The following is a 15032-nucleotide window of genomic DNA, read 5'->3' as shown; positions in this document are numbered from 1 at the left end:
TGTGCATTAAACATTATATACTATTAAAATGTATGATTTGGATAGTTGATCTTTTAAAGTTTTTAATCTCACAGGCCCATTATTTTTTTCTAGTTGATGTTCCTTGGGATAAAGGGCCTATTAACACCAGAGCTGTAAGACTTTACAAAGCTTAGAAATAATTTCCTTTAGCAATAGAACTAAATACCCAAACCACAGAATTAGCAGCACCCAAATCATGAGACCCAAAGTTTAATGACCAAATGTAGAAGATGCCTGTCAAGATGGCAGCCCGGGGTTGGGGGTTGGGAGAGGGAACCTGGGATCACTGGTGGAGGGAAGTTGACATTGGGGGTGGGATTGGTGATGAAACAATTTGCATCAAATATTCAACTATGAATAACTTTGTGATTCACGGTGCTTTAAAATTAAAATTTGGAAAAGTATTTCTTTTGAATGACATCTCATATTTTCTAATTGTAGTTTATACTACATCAGACAATTTGATTTTTTCATTATAAAGTTGCTTCTATACTTGAGTTGTACATTTTTAAAATCATTTTCTATTTCTATGTAATGTAATTTTAATTATGCATTGTTTGGATGCATAGGGTATATAGCAAAACATACCAGAGGAATAGATTATATTGTATGATTGCAAAAACCCTTGACTTTTGATTGCAGAACTGGGGTCACCAAACAGCGTGGGGAGGGAAAGGAAGGAGGTGGTGAACTAAAGGAGACCCAAAGGTAGTGGTGGAGCATTGTGGGCACGTAGGTGGAGGTGAAGGTGTTGGTAACTTTGCGTATCTGCAGCAGAAACGGTACCATCATGGCAACCATGGCACGTAAGTTGCCATAGGAAAATAATAATGAACATAAACTATAAATAAAATAAAGAAAATTAGTGAATAGAGGAGCAAAAACCTCAGAACCATTAAAGATACCTACTGTGGGGCTTATAAGCACCTCTGGGAAGAACCTCACTTATGACATTCTGCTTCATTAGACTAGATTTAATAAAGGAGGGATAGTAAAGGTAAAATACTTCTCAAAGCATCCAACATTAGATTTCATGGGACCTATTCTTCAGAATTTTGCTTCCATTTTTCCTCAATAAGAAATTATATTTTGTTTTTTCATCTTTGGTTGTGCTCAGGGCTTACTCCTGGCTCTGTGCTCAGGAGTCACTCCTGGATGTGCTCGGGGGACTGCCTTATTGAATGCTGGGGATTGAATCTGTGTAAGTGCGCGCAAGGCAAGCTATACTATCTCTCTAGCCACAATTATGTAGGTTTTAAATGCAGATGTCTGGTTGCTAATTTAATAGAACTACATCTGTAAAAATAAAATTGGCATATGAATAGTAGAACTTTCATTCGTTTCCACTGCTTCTTGCCTCGATAAGCATTATTTCCTCATCTAGAAGATGAATCTAGTGAAATAAAATCCTATTTTATAGGATTATTTTAAGGATTAAATGTGTAGATGAAAAGCACTTAGCATCGTGCCTGAGCAATAAACAGTAAGCCATGTATAAACGTTAGCACTATTTAGTAGCCCTCTGGGAGAAGAATCTGATAGACACAACTTGAGAACAGCTGAGTGCTTCCATTGTAGGATCCAGAACTGCCTGACAAATCTTTTGGAAGGAGTTACCCAGTAGAAGAAGGGGTTAATGCAGGAGAAGCCACTTTTTGCCAACACTGGGGCACCCAGAGAGATAACTATGTGGCCAATATTTTAAACTGCTGTTACTAACTCAGGAAACTCAGGGTTGATGTGGACGGAGAGAAGCTTGGGCTAAGCTGTGAAGATTTTTACGTGTGATGTCAAGGAGTTGAGGTTTTAGTTGAGAAGGCTGGAAAGGAAAACTTAAGCAAGAGCATAAGGGATTGTTAAGAGAGACTTCAGACCCCTTATGCAGTTTCAAAAAGAGCGTTTGCCCAGCTGGCTGGAGAGGGACCAGAGAGTAATGATCACGAAGACAAGGAAACCATTTTGCATTTTCCATTGAAGCTGAAGTTCTGAGCGCTATTACTCATTTGTTCGCTATGAAAAGTTTTAAACACACTAAATGTATATAAATAAAATCCAGAGATATATTAGAGTAATTTGTGTAAATTTATATAGGATTAGCCAGAACAAAATATCACTGCATCACTGTATCACTGTCATCCCGTTGCTCTTCGATTTGCTTGAGCAGGCATCAGTAACGTCTCCATTGTGAGACTTTTGTTACTGTTTTTGGCATATCAAATACGCCAAGGGTAGCTTGCCAGGCTCTGCCATGCGGGCGAGATACTCTTGGAAGCTTGCTGGGCTCTCCAAGAGGGGTGGAGGAATCGAACCCAGGTCAGCCGCGTGCAAGATGAACACCCTACCACTGTGCTCCATGGGTAGCTTGCTAGGCTCTGCCATGCGGGTGAGGTACTCTCTGTAGCTTGCCAGGCTCTCTGAGAGGGACGGAGGAATCGAATCTGGGGCGGTTGCATGCAAGGCAAACGCCCTACTCGAGAACAAAATATATTCCACATTTTTTTCCCCAGATATAGGTTTTATTCTGCTACTGTCTTTGAGATATGAAGAGGCTACTCACTTCCATTCTGTAACTCTGCTTCCTGCTATTATTTGGAAGGATTAATCCAATGATTTAAAAAAAAAATACTTCCCTTTTTGTTTGCCACATGAGTTAGATCATAGTAACACACCTCTTTCTATTTTCATTTTTCTTCTTTTTCAAATACATTATTTTTATTTGTGGGAAGCTTGCATTTTGTATACACATAGAATTTGTTTTTTAGAATAAGAACTTTTTTTCCCCATTCAACTTTTGGGGCTTTTATTAAGTTATTTACCTCCTTTTTTTTTTTTATCCAAATGTAACTAATGAAACTTTTCTTCATAAAGTGGTCAAATTTCAAATGTTGATTTCTAGTTAAATGAAAACACAATATATCTGAAATTAGGTTTTAGATTTTGATATATGAATTTGTAAATTTGATTTGAATTTGTGTTTAAGCTCAAGTGGAAAATATTTTATCGTTGTCATTTTAGTTTCAACTTCAAGGAAATTGCCAAACTAGTTTCGGTTTTATAGAATTCCTCTTTATTAATTATTTGTGAGAACTTTAACTGTGGAAGAAATGAAAGTCTTTCAAACTCTAAAACTTTACCAATATTTATCTCTTGATTTGGATCGAATTTTCTTGGTAAATTGAATAAAATCCTTAGTGGAAAAGGGAACTGCACGTTTATGCTGACTAAGAATTAAAAACTCAATAAGACTTGAGTAAACTTTTCATGCGAGAGACCACAGAAGCAAAATAGAATATACCTGTGTTCTGTAAAGGCCATTTCTCATCATGGCAGAAGCCAGTGAAAATCTGCCTAATGAGACAATTGCAGATTTTAGGTCAGAAATGCTGCATCACTTTGGGAGACACACTCTCGCTGAAAATAAAAGCACAGGATGTTGTCATTGATTTGTTTCACTGTTTTCTAAGTCTGGTTGGTTAAGTTAACAGTGTCATGGCTGATCTCATTTGTTATGTCATAAGTTAAAAACTTTTTTTCAGTATGAATTCTAAGACTAGTGTACTTTAATTCATCGCTTGGAGTTCCTAGAAACCAATATTATTAAAAATGTTCACAGTTGAAATCAAGAAAGTGTGGTAAGACTACACATTGGAATTCTGGTGTTCTTATTTTAACTGTCTACACTGTCTTCCCGTTGTTCATCAATTCGCTCAAGCGGGCACCAGTAACATCTCCATTGTGAGACTTGTTGTTACTGTTTTTGACATATTGAATAGCCACTGGGAGCTTGCCAGGCACTGCCGTGCAGGCGGGATACTCTTGGGAGCTTGCCGGGCACTCTGAGAGGGACAGAGGAATCGAACCAGGGTTGGCTATGTGCAAGGCAAATGCCCTGCCTGCTGCGCTATCGCTTGAAAGCAAATAAGAAAATTTTAAAACGGTGAGATTCTGCGTGAGAGACAGTGATGATCATGTAGTGAAATACGGTAGCATGGCAGCACCCACTTCCCCAGAGGGACCCCCGCACCCCCCCCACACACATACACACACAGATACAGATACACCCCGAGTGCCTTAGACCCTTCTGGGGAACATTCTTCGTGCAGGCTGAGATGCCTTTGCGGGGCACCAGGCCAACCCCGAGCTCACAGCTCACACCGACCCACCCCGTTGTCACGTCAGCTTCTCAGACAGCAAATTTCAGGGAAAGCTGAGGTGCCCCAGTAAAATCCACCGCTGTGCTGTATAACCCCTTTAGGGTTCCCTGAGCCCCGCCAGGAGTAATTTCTGAGTGCCAGGAGTCAGCCCTGAGCACTTCCAGGTGAGCCCTCCTTCCCCCCCCAAAAATTGATCAAAAACTTGGGTGTCTTGTTGACATTCGGCAGCCATGATGCCAAGACCCTCTGTTGTGGACGATATAGTGCACAAATATTTCTCATTTTAAGATTGTTAAATATTGTAGCTAAAATCATAAGCACTAAAATTGCTAATAATTTATCTAATTAAAAATAGAACACGAGGCTGGAGTGATAATACAGGGGGTAGGGCATTTGCCTTGCACGCGGCCGATCTGGGTTCAATCCCTGGCATCCCATATGGTCCCCTAGCAGCACCAGGAGTAATTCCTAAGTGCAGAGTCAGGAATAATCCTCCAAAAAGCAAAATAATAATAATAATAATAAACAGATTATGGATTTTGTGTGAGGAGTATGATTTTCGATGGAAACATCTGGTGATGCTCGGGGGACAATATGAGGTGCCAGGGTTTGATCTTGGTTTGGACATATGCAAAGCAAGTGTGTTACCCCCATACTGTTTGTATGGCCTGAAATAATATTTTCAATGCATTAATTTTCATGTTTCATAGTTTATGAAATCATTAATATCAGCTATATAAGGAAAGGTAATATTTTATTATTTGACATTAATTATCATTTATGTGTTTATTCATGAAATTCAACCACTTTTTAAATGTTTCTCAGAAAAACATGTTATTCATAAGAATGTAATTATTGTTAACAGTTTTCTGTAATGGCTTTTATAAGGATACATGAAGCCCTAAAAGCAGTCTCATGCTAGATTTTGCTCTTAAGTGTATTCATTTGTAGAGCAATCTTTATTAAATGCTTCCTATGCACTACGTACCAGATTCTATTCTAGACACAGGACTATGCAGTGAACAGCATAAACATAGCCAGTACTCTAAAGTTCTGATACTGGGAAATTTATTATTATAATGATAGTTTATATCATTATATATATATTCTGTCTATACACTCCATATCTATCTATTTCAATGTATCGACCAATCGACCAATCTATTGATTCACTTATCTATTACTCTATTGACACACCTACTACCTACCTATGATTCAATGTATCTGTATCTTCCGACCAGTTAATTTATTACTCTATCGACACACCTAGTATCTACTTATGATTCAGTGTATCCTTCAATCTACCAGCCAGTTAATTTATCTGTTACTCTATCGTACTGGAGCAGTAGCACAGTAGGTAGGGCGTTTGCCTTGCACGTGGCTGACCCAGGTTTGATTCCTCTGTCCCTCTTGGAGAGCCCGGCAAGCTACTGAGAGTATCCCATCAGCAGGGGCAGAGCCTGGAAAGCTGCCCCTGGTATATTCGATATGCCAAAAACAGTACAACAAGCCTCACAATGGAGATGTTACTGGTGCTCTCTCGAGCAAATCGATGAACAGTGCAACAACAGTGCAATGATAGTTTATTGTCACTTTTGTCTCATTTCATCACTACCACCAAGAATTTCCCTTGTAATCATGGACCTGACTTGGTGCTCTGAATGTAGAAGATGCACAGAGAAAAACTTGGTGGTTAGATAAAATGGCACTCTTTAAGAGAAATGTTCTGCTGATATTAGTGTTTTTTTTTTTCATTTTTCCAGCCCCAAGGTTGCAATCTTTATTTATTTATTTATTTTTTGATGAATCACCATGAAATATACTTACAGACTTACAAACTTTCATGATCATGTTTCAGTCATACAAAGATTGAGTACCCATCCTTCCACCCGTGCCCATTCTCTACCACCAATTATCTGAGTATCTCTCCCGATAACCCAACTCCCACCCCCTACCCCCGCCACTGTAGCAGGCCACATTCTCTTTTACTATCTCTACTTTTGGGTGTCATGGTTTGCAATACAGGTAGTAAGTGGCCATCATGTTTGGTCCATAGTCTACTTTCAGCACGCTGATATTAGTGTTTCCTTGGTCTTTCTGCGAAGTGCTCCCATTTAAATATAAATGTAGCATTGAATTGGGTGATTTTCTAAAATAATAAAGCTGAATTTATACCTACTGATATCACTATGGAAATCTGTGTTTTAACACAGGTTCTGTTTGCTCAGTGTTTAGTGGATTACTTATATACCTTTATCCTGTTTCTTTTCTTTTATACTATTTATATTTATCTGATTCATTTCCTGTTTCACATCCTGTTTCTACTTTTTGTGACCCTTCACTGAAATTCCTACCCTTGAAATGATTCAGTTTTTAATTTCTGCATCCAAAATTATCTTCCCATGAAGATAATTTACCATCAGAAAAAAAAATGGTTCGGTAGCACCATTTCTAATGCATTCTCTTGGTCAACCACCCGAGAAGAAAATTTATTTCTATATTTTCCATTTAAAGATGCTCTTTTAACATAATATGAGACTAATATCCAAGGATATTAGAAACAAGGGCAGGAAGATTGGTTCACTGTTGGAAGCCTGCTTCAAGTGCTGTGGGGAGATGGCAGTTGGGATAGAGAAGGGACCACTATGACAATGATAGTTTACAACGATCACTCTGGATAAGAACTGCATGCTGAAAGTAGGTAAAGGAACAAACAGGACAGCCTGTCAATACCTTTAATGCAAACCATAATACCCAAAAGGAGAGAGATTCAAAAAAAGAAAAGTCCCACTATAGAGGTAGTCTGGGTGGGGGTGGGGTGATAGGAGGGAAACTGTGGTCATTGACGGTAGGAAATGTACACTGGTGGAGGGATGGGTGTTGGAACATTGTATGACAGAAACCCAACCATCAACAGCTTTGTAACTGTGTATCTCATGATGATTCAATTTTAAAAAGGTGTTTGTTTTTTGCGGCGGGGGTTGGGAGGGACATGGGCCACACCCAGAGGCTCAGGACTGACTCCTGGGTCTGTGTTCAGGAATCACTCCTGGTGCACTTGGGGGACCATATGAGATGCCTGGGATGGAACATAGGTTGACTGTGTGCAAGGCAAGTGCCCTGCCCACTGTCCTATCACTCTGACCCAAACACTAAAATCTTTTAAGACAATTTTACCTCTAACCAATATTTTATAGTAATTATTTTCCTTGGTTTCTTTATAAGTGCTTTGCACTTCATATTCTTAGAAGCATTTTGGATATTAATATTACTGTATTTAAGCATTTGCACATAACGTCACAAATTTAAACGGCCTCCTATGGATTGTGATTCTTTATATATAAGAAATGCTAATATATCTTATTTTAGAATATCTTTTGTATTGCCATTTCCATGCATTGAAACAGGAACAACTGTGAAGCTCATCTTACATTCCCTTCATATGTGGATTATATCGTTCTCTTGCTTTTTTTGGGCAAAGTCCTAAAAATAATTGTTTTATGTATTTTGTTTGATTTTTCTAGTTGTCTAAAACCAAGGAGAAATATTATTCCTCTTCTTCCATTTTTCACTAGAAACATAAATTCTACTACATGTTCTGAAAGATTTTTATAACAGATTATTTTTAAAAGGAAGTTCAGCTCCTTAATGGTTTTGCTTTAGCTCTCTGAAAAAAAATCATGTTGATCATCTTATATGATATAATATACATTTATTATTCTATACTTCTATGCCATGTATTGTGGCAGAAATTTTATTCCTGTTTATTCAGTTATTCTTTAACCTAGCACTATAAGTTAGCTGCTTTTTTTATTTAGTATTCATATATGGGACAACTGAGGCACTAGTACATTAATGTACTAAAGAAGGCTATAGGGAAAAAACACGTATCTTCAGTTTCCTCGATAGATTTAAAATTTGGTGGAGGGTAGAGGGCTTACATGAAATTTTCAATTTCTTTAACTCAAATATGATCATTAGTAGATAAAGATTACTTCCATTTTTAGGTAGGTACATTTATTATGTAATAAGATCTTACATGAAACTCATAACATACATTCTGTATTAAAATTAATCACTTTTATTCAACATTTTTATTGAAGTACTATGATTTAAATAGCTGTTGATTTATGCATACATCCTTCTAACACCACAATCATCACCAGCGTGAACATTTTCTTCCACCAGTGTTCCAACGCCCCAGCCAACCTCCCCATCTTATCTTTAATCCTTCATTTTATAATAAGTTTTTCAAACTATTTCATTTTATAGCTGGGCACAGGTCACTACGGGCAGCTGAAGATATTGAGTGTGTTAGATGAGGTTTTAATTTCAGCATATATGGTGAATTATATGATGATCCAGATGTCTAGATGATGAAAAATTATGAATGCCTTGACATCACCATAGGCATTAGCGAAGAACAAAGACTCGGTATATTTAAAACTTTCTCTTTGATTTTTCAGATTGCATTCTCCCAACACAATACAATCATGGATCTTGTGCAGTTTTTTGTCACCTTCTTCAGGTAATTTGCTTTTCCTGACTATGAATCTATTAAATCTATATTCCATGTATATTCTTTCCAGGAAGCAATTTTTATTATTTCTGTAGTGCACCTTGAATACCTTGATATGCTTATATTTACATCTATGTTTCAGAGCAGGGGAAGTATCCTTGAAATAGACCTGTGAAGCATTAGTTTGCTGTTACACTATTTTGTGGATAGTATTCAGTGGATTTTGTGAAAAAAGGATGATGACTCTGTATTCCTCTATTGCATAAAACATTAAAGGCTCTTTTAGTTAATGAGATGAATAGATGAATAGTGAAATCACCATATTGGTTCTGCACATCTAGCATTAAATTAATTCAATTATTTTTCAAGCAATTATCATAAGTACACAGCAATGTGATTAAAATCTGTATAGATTGTTAAAATGCACATATGTTCTATTCTTAAGGAACTTGCTACCTGTAATAGTGTATAGAATAGAACATTATTTCCTGGAATCTTAGTTATTCATAACATTAAGTATAGGTTGATGAAGTGGCAAGCTCCCCGTGGAGTATTCGATATGCCAAATACAGTAACAATATCAGTCTCATTCCCCTGACCCTGAAAAGAGCCTCCAATCATTGTGAAAAACGAGTAAGGAGAGGCTGCTAAAATCTCAGAGCTGGGATGAATGGAGATGTTACTGGCACCTGCTTGATGAACAATGAGATGACAGTGATACAGTGATGAAGTGGGCTTCTGTAAAGTTTAGGGAAATTCTATATGTATTTTGATTTTTGTGATTGACTTAACATATCAGTTGTTTTTTTCTTGAATTTTTGTTTTGCTGATTTACAGTCTGTCTCAAAGAGGTCGAGTTTATAGTTTTTCTCAAAATGTGAAATTTCTTCATGGGAAACATCTGTTCTCATATTCTTGGGATATTAATAAACTTTAGGAGAAGAGCTAAACTGAGTAACTGTACAATGGCATTTCATACTTGGATTGAAAGGGATTTTGTTTCTTTTAACATGATCACATCGTGTAAAGCTTCTACTTGTCTGTTAGTGCCTTTGTGGAAATTAGGCAAATGCGTCTTTCCCTTTCTGACTGTTATAGTCCCAATCCCAGCATAGTGCTTTAAAACAGTGAATTATAAATTTTGACCTCTACTTAGTGAGAGTATCCCGCCCGCATGGCAGAGCCTGGCAAGCTCCCCGTGGCGTATTGGATATGCCAAATACAGTAGCAACAAGTCTCACAATGGAGACGTTACTGGTGCGTGCTTGAGCAAATCGATGAACACCGATTCATAGGATGACAGTGCTACTCTCTTAGTTGACTCTCCTGCCTTGTCTTGTAAGAACTTGTACCATCCAGTCTGTCCTTACAGATGATACACAAGACATTTTCTTAAACACCAACGTCATCATCATTGGCTACCATGTGCACACATGTAGGCAATTGAATTCCTAATATGTTCTCCACGGGGGTTAGCAGACATTTTCTGTAAAGGGCCAAACTGGATATTTCTGAATTTGTGCACTACCAGTCCCTCTTGCATCTGCTCAGTTCAGCTGCTGTGTTGCTCAGGCAGCCACGGTCAGGATGGAAACAAATGGGAGAGGCTATGTTCCAATAAACCTTTATGATCAAAACAGCTGGTGGGCTGGCTTCTGCCTGTGGACGTAATTTGTCCAACCCTTCATCTCGCTTATGCCTCAATGCCTTTAATGACAGGAAACACACCATCTCCAGAGATAGTAGTTTTTATCTTCAAATAACTAATTGTTCTTTGTAATTGAATGGAAATCTGTCTCCCTGTAGCATTTACTTTAATTTTATTTACGGGGTCTGTGCAGAAGAAGTCTACTCTCATATCCAATAGTGCACTTCAGCTTCTACCTTCTTTTCTTCAATTTATATCTCTATCTGCTCTCTTTTCAAAATCTTTGCCATGTTGATCACTTTGCTCTGCAAAGAGTCCTGTTTATCTTTCTCTTTAAAAGAGGGGCAATTCACAGGATTTAATGCTATACAAATGTTTAGCACTAATGCATGCAAATTTTATGCATACTTTAAATTTTCCCTTAAAAATAAATTTTTAGAGGGCCAGAGAAATAGTCCACGGGTTAAGGTGCTTTTCTGGCATGTGGCTGACACAAGTACAGTTCGGGCATGGCATATGGGTTCCCCAGGTACTGCCAGGAGTAATCCTCGAGTGAACCAACACCAGAAGTAAACCCTGAGCACGTGGCCCAACCCTCCCCCCTAAAAAAGTAAAATGATTGAAAAACTTGAAATTTGAGAATACAACATAAGTGTATTTAACATTTTACATTTTGTACGATTATAAATTAATTTCAAGATTCTGAATTAGGTTATAGAATGCTTTTGAAAAGTGTGAGTTAAATTCTGTGAGCATTATTTAATAGATCAAAATGAAATATTTTTTGATGCAGAAGAGTACGGGTGAAATATATGAAATAATTTAGTTCTGTGTAAAAAAATTCACAAAACCATCGAATGTTATGTAAATGATTTAAATGTTTAGTTTTTTTTCTTTTAAGGTTTTGAATTTGCATATTTAAGTTTAGTACCTCTTTCAGGAAGTGAAAGAAAGCTGGTGCTAATGTGCTTCATGTCTTAGAGATGATCCCATTTATTATGTTGTCATCATGGACAAAGTGAACCAAGTGAAATAAAATATTCTGATCATTTAGTGTAATAAAATTTATTCGGCGGGGTTTTTGTCATTTAAATTTATCCCAGTAGTGAAATGTAAATTAAAGAGTTTTAAATTGTTTCCTTGTTAAGACAAATCGTGTGCAGAATATTTTTAAGTTACTGTTTGTTTTCTTTTTAAATAGCACTGCTGATAAATTTTCAAGTGGGGCTTTAAATAGATCAGCATTTATGGATGTCACTTATTCATGCCACTATTACTGCGATTGCTGTTTTATTCTTTCTTAACTTGATTTTAGAATTCTTTTATTTACTGGGCGTAGTAATGACTTTAAAAATATATAGATGTCTGTGATTTAGGTGTTACAGTCTTTCCACAGCACGGCCGCCGCGGAAGTGCTTATGTCCACCCCTGTCCACAGGACCTTTCACAGGGGGCCAGCGCATTCCTTGGTAGTCAGCTCTCTCAGTAGAATCTAAAGGGTTTCCTTTCCTTTCTTCCCTTTGGGCATCCCCTTGCTCTGTTACTTTATTTGAGTGAAATCATCTGGTATTGGTCTTTCTTTTGACTATTTTGTTTTCTTTTTGAGTCACACCCAGCGATGCTCTGGGGTTACTCCTGGCTCTGCACTCAGGAATTAGTCCTGGCGTGGTAGGGGGACCATATGGGATGCTGAGGATCGAACCCGGGTCGGCCACGTGCAAGGCAGATGCTCTACCCAATGTACTATCACTCCGGCCCCTCTTCTGACTATTTTATGTAACACCTAACACCATCCTCTCTAGTTCCATGGTGGTTATAGCAAAAGTCCTCTCTTTTCTTTCTTTTCTTTTCTTTTCTTTTCTTTTCTTTTCTTTTCTTTTCTTTTCTTTTCTTTTCTTTTCTTTTCTTTTCTTTTCTTTTCTTTTCTTTTCTTTTCTTTTCCTCTCCTCTCCTCTCCTCTCCTCTCCTCTCCTCTCCTCTCCTCTCCTCTCCTCTCCTCTCCTCTCCTCTCTTCTCTTTCTTTTCCTTTCTTTTCTTTCCTTTTCTTCTATTTTCTTTTCCCGCTCCTCCCCTCCTCTCCCTCCCCTTCCCTCCCCTAGCCTCCTCACCTCTTCTCTCCTTTTCTCTTCTCTCTTTTGTTGTCACACTCAGTGGTCTTCAAAAGCATCACCGTCTGGCTCTCTGCCCAGGGCTCACTCCTGGCAGGACTGTGGGATCTGTATGGTCCCAGAGATTTGATGGTGGTGCTCAGGGATTTGAACCCAGGTTTCAGTGACCAGAGCTCCATGCCAAGCAAGTGCCTTAAACTTTGTTTCTCTCTCTCTCTCTCTCTCTCTCTCTCTCTCTCTCTCTCTCTCTCTCTCTCTCTCTCTCTCTCTCTCTCTCTATCTCTCTCTTTCCAGCCATTCCTGCACCAATTTTCATTTCCTGTTGGGCATCTGGCTTGTTTCCAGAACTTGGCTACTGCCAATAGCTCTATAGTGAATTTTGATGTGCATATATACACACCTATCTTTCTCAAATTCATTTTTGTATTGTTAGAAGAGATGCCCAAGAGTAGAATTATTAGATCATACGATCGATCTATTTTTAATTTTCTTTTTTTTTTTTTGCTCTTTGGGTCACACCCAGCGATACACAGGGGTCACTCCTGGCTCTGCACTCAGGAATTACTCCTGGTGGTGCTTGGGGGGACCGTATGGGATGCCGGAGATTGAACCCAGGTCAGCCGCATGCAAGCCAAACACCCTACCCTTTGTACTATTGCTCTGGTCCCTATTTTTAAATTTTTAAGAAGCCTCTATACTGTTTTCCATCCAGGCTGAGCCAGTTTGCCCTTCCACCAAGAATGAGCGACGCTCCTTCTTCAGGAAATTCTCCCCAGCCTGGGTTTGTGCGGCCCTGTCCGCTCAGGGCCAGCATTTCTCATCGGTGCCAGCCGCTATTGCTGTTGCTCCCTCACTACTGGGAGAGCAGAGGTGAATGTGTCAGCTTTTCAGTTTAGTGCGGTTCTGTGGAGGCCAGTTCACAAACTCTGCGTCAGTGTTTTACTTCCATGCTGGGCCTAGTCTGGAGGGCAACGTAATTAGGTCAGGACAAGGGAGATCACTTATAGACAGAGCCTGGCCCTGGTCTTCGCTTTCCCTGCCGTTTATGTAGGTCGTCCTAACTTCTCCAAGTTTGTTGTTGTTAGAGTCTGTGGTTTCATGTTGTAAATGATTGGAACAACCCAAAGAAGTCATTTCATTAAATTTTTATTGAGTACTATTGATTTTCAAGACTATGTCTTTAGGGTGTAACTTCACATCTCTTGTGAATATATGTTACAATGCCGTATCTACCATCAGTGTCCAACCAATAGCCTTCTTCCACAGTCCACGGGGTCCCCTTTGCACTGGGATCCCTCTCCCTTGGGTGATCCCTCAGCGAAATCCCTCAGTTGAGATGCCTCAATTCTGTGTTCTGAGTCCAAGGTAGAGAGATGGGCATCTTACTTGATCTCCTGCCCCCTTTTCATGGAAACACCGTCTTTTTGGTCATTCTTCTGCCCTTACGTAATATGAGCATAACAATGCACTGCCTTCCCATGGCTTCCTTCTTTCTATCCCCATTCCATCTGCTGAGACAGCACAGGCGTTTCCATTTCAGTTTGTATTGACCGTTGCTTTTTCTAGACTTCCAACGCTCCCCAGTAATGAGTTTGCCCTATCCCCTGGATTGCTCAGTAGGGCGTTTCGTTCTTCTACAGCCCTGAAATAGGTATCAGGATCTCGAGTCTTACATTCTCCCCCACTAGAGCAATTAATACTCGAATCCAATTCTTCGCACACCCCCCAGCTCCTGCCCGCTACTTGCTGGATCTTTCTTGCCTTTCTGTCGCACATATAATCTCTTTACTTCCTTTCTAAACCCACATGGATCATGCCCCGATTTCCACCTATCAGAGTGGAAACCGGAGAGGATGTGGTGGGTGCTTGTTTGGGATGGTGTTTGCCTAGTTTACTAGATCATCTATTGCAGAGGAATCATCTAGGTATTTAATCCTGGATATTTCTGTGCCTTGTATCAAGAGCTCAGGTTGCCCAGACTGTGGCCCCTCTCTTTCATAAAGGAGCTGATAAAGAAACTGCTTTGACTGGATATTCTGCCAACTCTTGGGCCCTTCGGCTCTAGCAGTTGGACCATCAGCCTGCTGTTCATCCATATTGGCTCTTCCACTGTTGGATGCGACGGCCTCATTCAGAGCTATAAAAGAGACCCTCTAGCTCATACATTTGGCCAGTAATGTCTGTTAATGGGCATTCGGTCTCTCATTATCCCACTGCAGGTATTAATGTAACACAGCAATGATCCCACCAACTTGCCTTTCTTTTTAAGGCCTTTACTTTCTAATTTTAATGTCCAGAACAATTGTATCTAAAACCATGTTCTCTTACCCAGGATGCTTTCTCAAGTCAACGCTGAAGACTTGTTAGGACTAGAAGCCTTTCCTGGATGATCTGTGCCCCATGTTGGTGGGGGAGAATTGTCAGTCTGTCCCATAGTGAGAGAATCGGTGCTAAAATCTTATTTTACCTCCCAATTTCCCTAGACTACACGTCCTCTGGAAAGCAGATAGGGGTTAGACATATATGAGAGAATCAGCATGGGCTTGGACACATTTAAGAGAAAGTTTCAGTTAGGAAGCAGC

The 15032-nt window shown here is 39.2% G+C and overlaps 1 protein-coding gene across 1 annotated transcript in view; it reads left to right on the top strand.

The window, feature by feature from the left end:
• The window catches only part of ATRNL1 (attractin like 1), a 749151-nt gene that overhangs the window by 283978 nt on the left and 450141 nt on the right, over positions 1–15032 (top strand). The window contains exon 25 of the mRNA XM_055118743.1: positions 8642–8703. Coding sequence (XP_054974718.1) covers positions 8642–8703 — 62 coding nt within the window. The remainder of the gene's footprint in view (positions 1–8641; positions 8704–15032) is intronic.

This window comes from Sorex araneus, chromosome 11 (assembly GCF_027595985.1).
Source record: "Sorex araneus isolate mSorAra2 chromosome 11, mSorAra2.pri, whole genome shotgun sequence".
Classification (NCBI taxonomy): Eukaryota; Metazoa; Chordata; class Mammalia; order Eulipotyphla; family Soricidae; genus Sorex; species Sorex araneus.
Note: the sequence above shows the minus strand (reverse complement) of the source record. Positions and strands in the feature narration are given on the sequence as shown.